This window comes from Cyprinodon tularosa, unplaced genomic scaffold, assembly GCF_016077235.1.
Source record: "Cyprinodon tularosa strain WSP-4 unplaced genomic scaffold, ASM1607723v1 ctg808, whole genome shotgun sequence".
Lineage (NCBI taxonomy): Eukaryota > Metazoa > Chordata > Actinopteri > Cyprinodontiformes > Cyprinodontidae > Cyprinodon > Cyprinodon tularosa.
Window position 1 is genome coordinate 342,109 of NW_024039572.1, and position 9,235 is coordinate 351,343.

Consider the following 9,235-nt stretch of genomic DNA (forward strand, 5'->3'; position numbering starts at 1 on the left):
AACAGCTGTGAAGGTTTTTTATGGCCGTGTTTCTGCCAGATCTGCACATGTAGAGACTGAGCTTGAGCTGTTTAATGAAGGAGGGGAACTTTTGCTAAAGTTGATCTCTGCAGCAGCCCCAGTTATCCCACCACTGTGTTGCTTTGCTTCTTTTAGCTTACTTAATCTTGACTTTCCATGTAAGGCTCTTTTCCCAGCTTTTTATTTTTTAGCAGGCAAAACAGTGTCTATAGGGTTTGGGTTTGATTGCCGTTACAATTTAAATGGGAATGGGCGAGGAGCAAACTTATTATTGATAAACAAAACTAAATTTAATAGTTTGTGTGGCGGGCAGCATACTAATTCAATTTTTAATTTAATTGAACTTTGATTAGCTTTATCTGCATAAATGTAGATTAACAGAATTATCAAAGCTGCTATTTTTTTTGTAAATACAATGAAAAAAGTTACAATACAATTTTGAAAATACAATAAAAAGGTAACAAATATATAGACATATGGTCTGTTACAAAAACATTATAATGATAATATAAATATTCATACATTTAGTTTTTTACATCTATACTATTGCAATTTGTTTTTAAAAGAATACAGATTTAAAAAAAAGAATCAGATGTAGATGAATCTGGTGTTTTTGTCCCTCAGTTTCTGACATAATGAGACATAAGCTGCTGGCTTTAGTTTCTCCCAGAATGCATTGCATCTTGGTTGGTTCAGGAAGAAATTCAAATTTTAGCTACTTCACGTTTTATTTTTTAGAGGAACTGGGCTCTGATGTGTTGCAGTGTAACGGAAGTGTGTCTCTGTCTGTGAGCGGACAGAACAGACTAACATTCAACTTTTATTGTCATTACTCTGTCACAAGTGCAAAGAAATGAAATTCCCTTTCTGCTTTTAACCCATCCCTTTGGGAAGCAGTGGGCTGCCATTGTGCGGCGCCCAGGGAGCATTGTGGGGTTAAAGGTCTTTGCTCAGGGACCCAGAGTGGCAGTTTGTGGGAGTGGGGCTTGAACTCAGAACCTCTGGGATCCAAACCCAAAACCCTAACCACTAGGCCGCCACTCCTCTGGTTGCCCATATATGCAGGACAAATATGCATATATGGGCAACAAGGTCTGCCTGTGTCTCTATGGCCAATATACTGTCACTGAGCTATTGTTCCTACGATTAAAAATGATCTGACAAGGTGAGTGAAGGTTAAGTTGGATTCAGTGTATAATGTCTATGCTCTAAATATTGGTTATATTTTATAGAAACATTTCATGTGTAGCTGAATTAAAAGCTTTTATTGTTTAATGGGTACTGTTCAATGTTTTTCACACTGGAAAAAATTGAAATCTAGACGAGTCATTTTTTTTCTTTGATTGAGGAGGAAAAAGAGACATTTTAGCCAATCGAACAAGACAATTTTCATTTAAAATAAGAAAATACAATTGCATTGTCTTATTTCAAGGGCATATTATCTAATAATCTTATTTTAAGAGTACAAATACTCATTCCATTGGAAAACTATCTCATTTACCTGCTCAAATTAAGGGTAAATACGCTTAATTTAAGAAATGTTTTACTTATTTCTAGATCATTTTTCCATGCAATAAAATAAGATTTAAACTTTAACGCTGTGTTGTAATCTTATAACATCTGACAGCATCAGTTATAAAACATATCAGTAACAGTAATAATCAGTAGGTCAGGCTTTTTAAAAATCGGTGATCCGCCAGAAAACAGCCATCGATGCACTGAGCAGTCAGAAAGCACAAGCTCCAAATCCACTTCTTCTGTTTGAAATCTATTTTTTTTCTTGCTTTTGGATAAATGCCTTCCTTGTTTGTTGACAGATTCTGCACAGCACTGGACTGGAGTTTCAGAACCAAGTACAGGAAGCAAAAGACCTGGACCAGCTGATCAAGATCCACTACAGATACCTGGCAACTATCCATGACCGCTGTCTGTTAAGAGAAAAGGTCAACGCCTTGTGCTGAATTCTAAAAGCAGGCTCAATTCTTCAGAACTCGCGATCAAATCCAGCGTTTCATAGTACTTTTCTCATTAGAATATAAAACCATATTGCTTTATAAGATAACATCATACAGAGAGAGAGACTTTTTACCACTCCTCTCTAAAAATGCCCTCCAGATCTTCCAGATATCTGTCCTCTTCTGTTTACCTACCCCTCAGGTTTTATATAGAGTTCCAGTCTGGAACAGTCTGTGCATAAAAGTAGGATTTATATTTGCTCAAACTGATCCATTTTTATCTTACTGGCAGAGATGATCATCATTCAATTAAAAATGTTCTGGTCTCAAGCTTCTAAAAAGCTCTTAAATATCTAAAGGCTTTGGATGAGAAAAAGGCCCACAGTATCATTGATACTCCACCTCACCAAAAGGCATGGGGTGCATTTCCACATATTCATCCTTTGTTTTACACCACACCCACTTGAAATGTTTGTTGCCACACTGGTATCATCTGACTAATGCGCCTGATCCCAGTGAATGTCCCAGTTCGGCTCAGTTGGCGTCATTTATTTATTTAGGCTCTGTAACCTTTTCTACTGCTGTTCTAAAAGCTACTTTTATTTTAAGAGTTTTTCGCTACACAGCTTTAAAAAAAAACTGACTAAATCTAGCAGATCTATAAAAGTGTCTGCTGTTGTAATGGGGAATTGATCGGAATATTATTTTTGATCAGGACCTATCATTTATATCCCATGTCAAAGAGGTTTCTAGAATTTCCTCATTTCATCTGCAGAATATTGCAAAAATTAGAAATCTCCTGTCCAGGGGTGATGCTGAGAAACTAGTCCATGCATTTATTACTTCAAGTCTGGACTATTGTAATTCTTTACTATCAGGAAGTCCAGAAACTGTAGTTAAAGCCTGCAGCTGATCCAAAATGCTGCAGACAGAGTTCTGATGAAAATTATCATCATGTCTCTCCTATCTCTTCATTGGCTGCCTGTTAAATCTAGAATAGAATTTAAAATCCTCCTCCTCACATATAAAGTCATAAACTTAATTGAAAAAAGACCTGCTGCACTGATGCTATTCATGTTTGAGTTTCACAGCCGTTTAATTCTGCAGGAGTCAAACTACAGCAGTTTTTTTTTAAATCACATTGGTTTAATGAGCTGAGAATCAGTTAGCACTGCAACTTTTCTCAAAGCATGCTGTTGTTATGAATCCCGGGGAGGAGAGAGAAGGTCTCGCTTCTAACACTCATCTTTTTTTAGGTCAGCTTCGTGAAAGAGGCGATAATGAAGGTTCTCAATCTGGTGCTCATCTTCTCAGACCGATGGAGAGCTGGATTTGGAGCTTGGAAGTAAGAGTTGAAAAACATGCATACTGGATTTTATTATTTTCTGTCTATTGACCCCAAACTTGGAGCAGGGATCGCCATGGTGACCATCTTTACCTGATCTTGTGTTTCCTTCCAGGATCGAGTCTATTGATAAGATGGAGTTGGATTTCAAAAACTGCCACATGTTCCTGGTGACGATACTTAATAAGGCTGTTCGTCGGGGCTCATTTCCTCATCGTGAGTAAAACCTGTTGATCTGGGCTCCCAAACATCAGGGCTTCACTTTCTACAGACAGAGATGATGATCAGGTTCTTTTTCCTCTTTTTTTTGCAGTGGAGTCTCTGGCCCTGTCTCTGAAGGCCGGATATGAGCAGTGCTGATAATTCGTTTCATTCTTCCATCACTTTGACTGTTTTCACTACAGTAAGCAGTGACATGGAGGCTGCCATCTTCTCTTTGTGGATCAGTAACTTATATCAAGTTTTGGCAGCCAAAACATGAACAGCTGTATTTATTTCATGAGATGCGTGTTTTTGTTGTTGTTTTTTTTAATAAAAGCAAATAGTCATGTTGATTGTAAATAATGTTATTGTACTGTACATATCTGTAAGCACAAATAAAATGTCAGTGATGTTTGATTACTAAAAATTTCACAAAAGTACAACGGAGAAGGAAAATAATAAAAGGTTAGAGAGCCTCTTTGGGACCTATAAAACAAGTTTTATTCAGAAATATACAGCTTTATAAATGAGAAAAAATATTTGCTTTCCAATAAAATAAACTAAATCAACTAAAAAAAAAAAACTAAATGTTTGAACTGTAACTATACAGTTGCATGTTTACATCACTTCTTTTCATCCCAGTGTTTTTCTCAGTGCTGCTCACCTTTATTTATCAAGGCTGCACTTTAAAAAAGGAAAAAGTCTAGAGAGCTGTACTAAACAAAATTTCTTTTTTGTATACACTTTGTGTGTACAAAATGACTAAGTCTAACTAAATATCAGAAACGATCTTTAATAAACTCTTATTTTTAATGTAAGGTCTTATTTATGTTGTCCATTTTTATAGGGTTTTTATTTTATTTGCATTCATTAATTTGTTCTGGAATTTGAATTTCTATATGGAAATAATGTTCTGTGGCTGAACTACAAGCCCTATAATGCAGGTAAATAAATGATTTGTTGGCGCTGGTTAAGCATGGGGTTAAAAACTCTGTAATGATGCATTTAAAAACAATAATTTCACAAAATTAAAATTTATATGCTAAAACTAGCGTATACAGTTAGTTATATGGTGAAGAAATTAATATTTCTGCTGTCTGATGCTAGTTCGTTCATGTACATTTAAAGTATGGCTTGCTTTCTAACAACCTTTTGTGAAGAAAAGTCCTATAATTTTGTTTTTGTCTCTGTAAGAGTCAGATGTTTATTTGAAAATCATAGGTGGGGAATGAAGTGCAGTTTAATTTGTCAAGGTAAAGAAGTATTTAAGTAATTTGTGCTTTATAACTTTGATTCCTGTTTAAAGTTCTGAAAACATTGATGTGAAAAGGATGAGTATTAAAACTAAAAACGAATCTATTAATAGTCTAACAATGAAGCATTTTCTTATGCAGTGGGAAAATCAAACTCCTTTCTAGGGCGGATTATTAGTTATTCTGAAGAAAACACTTGTTTTGACGCGTAATTATCGAAACAATACTTTAGTGTATACATGTGAATACTAAAGTACCTCTTGTTGGAGTTTAAACCTATTTTTATAGCAAAAAAGAGGGATTGGTCCTGTCACTTTCAATGTCGACGTTACAATGCAAGTACTGTTCCCTCTCTTCAGATTTTGCACGCTTGCACCCTCAAACCCTGAAGTGGACTTTCTCTATGTGCACACTTAGTGTTGGGCTTAGTGTGATTATTTGGACTGGGCTAAACTCAAATTTCTTAGACTGTCACACTCAGACCAATAATGGAGTGGGTTACATCTGATGGGCAACTGATTGGTTAAACTGATTTTCATTGTGCTCAGGAACCAGAAGGGTCATGGAATTTGTAAATAGAGTGGGTAAAGCAGAAATAAATTGCAATTTTAAAGAGGATTTTAAAATTCAAGTGGAAAAAGGAATAACCCATTTTCATATGCGATTAGGAAAGGTATTTATAGTTAGATTTATGAATTGGTTATTTTTTATTTTTAAATCTCCCTTTTAGAAATGGGATTTGAAAATACATTTTAAAATTCCAGTACTTAATTATGGATTATAAATATAATTTACAATTCCTCTTTTACAATTCCTTTTAAAATGTGCAATTAGAAAATGCTCTCCAAATTGCCTGATTTATATGTTAAACTTGAAATGGCGGATGTACTTTTTTAGTGACTCATTAGGTCTTCCATATTTAATTGGATATTAAGTTGTTTAATTGTGCATTTTGCAATGTGATTGGATTTAATATTTGACTCGTATTACAGTAGCATCTCATAACCCACCATTTTAAAGCGTTTCAAATAACTCAGAATGCATGAGAATTAAACTGGTCAAATGTTTACCAATATTGACATGTTAGACATCGTTTGAAAGCTTAGATTCTCCACAATTAAACCATCAAGTTCATCTTATGGACATAGTGAGCACTAAAGCACAAATATAGCAGCGTGTCGAAATATAAACATGACAAAGCAGCCACAACAAGCAATCATGTCTTTATAACTGCTGTTCAAAAAAGACTTATTTTCGAGAATACAAAAACTTTGAGTCATGTTATAACCGATGCAGCTTGGGCTGTGGTTTACTCACCCAATATTCATGTATATATTCAGCAACTAGAAGGTGTTAGCTTTCAAATTATGTATCACACATGTAATTTGAGCTTACAGTTCCTTAGTTATTTGCGCCTTTTGGGTGTGCAAAAAAGGGGAATTTCCCAGAAATTGGGGGATATTAAGAGGTTTATACATAAAAAAAAAGTTACAATCACTTATTTCATGGTAAATTTATTTATTACACATTTCTGTATTTTATTATGTTTTATAACTTGGTTTATTTTTACAGTTCTGACACTAAAAAATAAGTGGAAAATGATTGGAATCTAAAAATGAATCAGTTCCTTATGAGGTAAGAAGATCACTAAAGTCCTTCCTAGAGCGGCAGCTATCAATTTTTTTAGGAATAGATTCATTTATTGTTTATTTTATTTTTTTATTAATTGATTAACCAAAAGTGAATTTAGTTAATATTTGAGAATAAATATTTCTAATACAAAGCACTTTATTTTACTTTTAAATGAAATGCAAGACCTAAAAAATATACCTATGGATAACAGTAATTTAATATTTAATGTATTTTAGCTTTGTCTGAATTGCTGCAGTGGGTGGGTTATTCTGTAACCGAACAGTGTGTTTTAGAGTGTGTGCTACTTCTCTGGCTAAGTATTTAATTTTATTACCAAATCAGTTCACAATTATTTCAAAATTCAATCTGATTAATAATTAAATTGCTGCTCCTTTAATATCAAATAAGAAAACAACATGCAGAAAGGACAATACATAAAAGTGAGAGTGTTGAACAATCAAATAGAAACTAAACAGGAAAATATTCACAAAAGTTTTGTGGAAATTACAAGAGATTATGTTTTCAACTTGATATGGACAATAACCAGGACATTCATGCTTTGTTGTCTGAGTGACAAAGCAAGTAAATAAAACATTATCATCTAAAATAACCGAGGGAAAAGTCTATGCAGCCTTAAATAGATTAGTGGGAAGTAAGATGGCAGAGCAGTATAAAAAATAACATTATTTTTTCCCACCTAGTTAAAGATTTAAAACTGATGAGGAAAATAGTTTCTTCCTTGTGGAAAGAAGCAATAATCTCCATCACTCTGAAACAAACAAAGGGCAGATTAGATTATTGTGATTACTGCTCTATTAGTGTTTTAAATATTTCATGTATTCGCTGTTTGCCTCTGATATTGCAAAAAGACTTATAAAACATTCTTCCTGGGTCAATACATATATATATCCAGCCCTTGTGATAAACCAGAGTTAAACTCAAGACAACGTTAGGGAAATTGAGTTTAATAAACAGAAAGTAGAAACTTTAACAATATGTTTAGATTCTGACAAGGAATTTGAGGAGGTGTTTATTTGCCATATAAGCTTGTTAAAAAAAAAAATTTAATAAATCAATAATAGTGCCCATATAAGGTCTATATAGTAAACCAAGGGTTGTGAAACATTTCAGTCTGTGAGCCCAAAAATAACAATGCAAGAAACTGGCAACGCCATAAAAATACATCCTCATGCTCTTATTTAAGTCATTCTATTTAAATAAACATTTTACCTTGATTCGAGCAATTAAGTAAAACTTGCCAAAGGAATAAAATGACTTAAAAAAGAAAGACCAAGTCTTATTTCAAGTTAATACCGTTTTATCCTATTTTAAGGACAAAAGTACTAATTGTATTGTAGATCATCGTATTTACCTTACCAGATTATAGATTTTAAAAATCTGATTTAGTTATTTAATGCATCATTTAAAATATCTTTTTAATTGCTTACTTGTGCATTTTACAATTTAATGGAACATTTAATAATTGAATTATGTATACATAAGGAAATGTTACATCTACTTATTTAATGGTACATTTATTTATTTAATTCAGGTTTATGTATTCTGTTATCTATTTTGACACTATATACCGACAGGGATGACATCACGATGATTGTCAAAAGCCTCACTTTGGGGCTGTAATAGGGCAACAGATTGGATTCAAATAAAGGGGCGAGGTTCTGAACAGGGCTTCTGTATTTCGCCACTCTTCTCTGCCTCGCTTATAAAATCCTTCAAGCCACTAGATTAAACAGACACTGGAGTCATAACTCAAGAAGGGGAGCAAAAACTCCATTTTTGCTCATCATTTACTAGAAACATTTCAAACCCAAAATATGTGCTTCCCAAAAATGTATTGATTTGTTAAGTTTTGTTTCTTTTTCAGCATACAAGATAAATATAAAAAATATTATTTAAGCTCATTGTCGTAATGGCCTTTATATATACACACATATATATATATACACACATATATATATAGAAATATATATATATATATATATATATATATATATATATATATATATATATATATATATATAGAAGAGGATTAGGGCCACTGAGCATTGTGACTTTAATTTCGGAATTCTTATTTTTTTCCCCCTCAGAATTCTGACTTTAATCTGAGAATTTTGGATCTTAATCTTAAAGGGCACCATAAAGGAAGAGAAGTGGGAGCACTCAGCTTCACTGACAAAGATATGAGTTGTTTGAGAGGGACAGTAACACATTAACACATTGGTGGAAAATTATGGAATTAGGTGATTTTTTTACCTGTCCGAAGGGTCACCAGTGATGCTATTTCATTAATGGAAGAGCAGGAGGCGAGTAAAAAAAGAGAACTAGTTTAGGTTCTAAAATAGACATGGCTACGACTTGATGCAAACATGTTCTTTAGATGTCAGAATTCAGTCAGAATTCTGAGAAAACGTCAGAATTCTGAGAAAAAAGTCAGAATTATGAGAAAAAAAGTCAGAATTTTGAGAAAAAAGTCCGAATTTTGAGATTAAAGTCATAATTCTGATTTTAAAAAAGTCGTAATTCTGATTAAAAAAAAGGATTAATTCTAATTAAAAACATTTTTTTCAGTGGCCCTAATCCTCTTCTGTATTAAAATAATTTTTATCCAGACAATTAAATTACTTTGTAGTTGAACTCGGTGGTGCACAAACCTGTAAGTAGTGAGTAATAAACATTAATGTTTTTGACACCTTTGTTTCCCCCTCTCTGTGTTTTTTCTATTTTTGGCCTTAATGGCCTTCCTTAACCGGGGCTGCTTACTGTACATTCCTGCCTCTCCCTGCCCTAGTGGAGCGAGGCAGAACCGC

At 33.6% G+C, this 9,235-nt stretch overlaps 1 protein-coding gene across 3 annotated transcripts in view; it reads left to right on the plus strand.

Annotated features, from left to right (window-relative positions):
• tubgcp5 (tubulin, gamma complex associated protein 5) overlaps positions 1-3,949 on the plus strand; it is a 44,564-nt gene extending 40,615 nt beyond the window's left edge. For all 3 annotated transcript variants that reach the window (XM_038271749.1, XM_038271750.1, XM_038271751.1), the window contains exons 20-23: positions 1,839-1,964; positions 3,233-3,321; positions 3,437-3,537; positions 3,635-3,949. In XM_038271749.1, coding sequence (XP_038127677.1) covers positions 1,839-1,964; positions 3,233-3,321; positions 3,437-3,537; positions 3,635-3,681 — 363 coding nt within the window. In that variant the 3' untranslated portion in view covers positions 3,682-3,949. The remainder of the gene's footprint in view (positions 1-1,838; positions 1,965-3,232; positions 3,322-3,436; positions 3,538-3,634) is intronic.
• Positions 3,950-9,235: the final 5,286 nt, after the last annotated feature.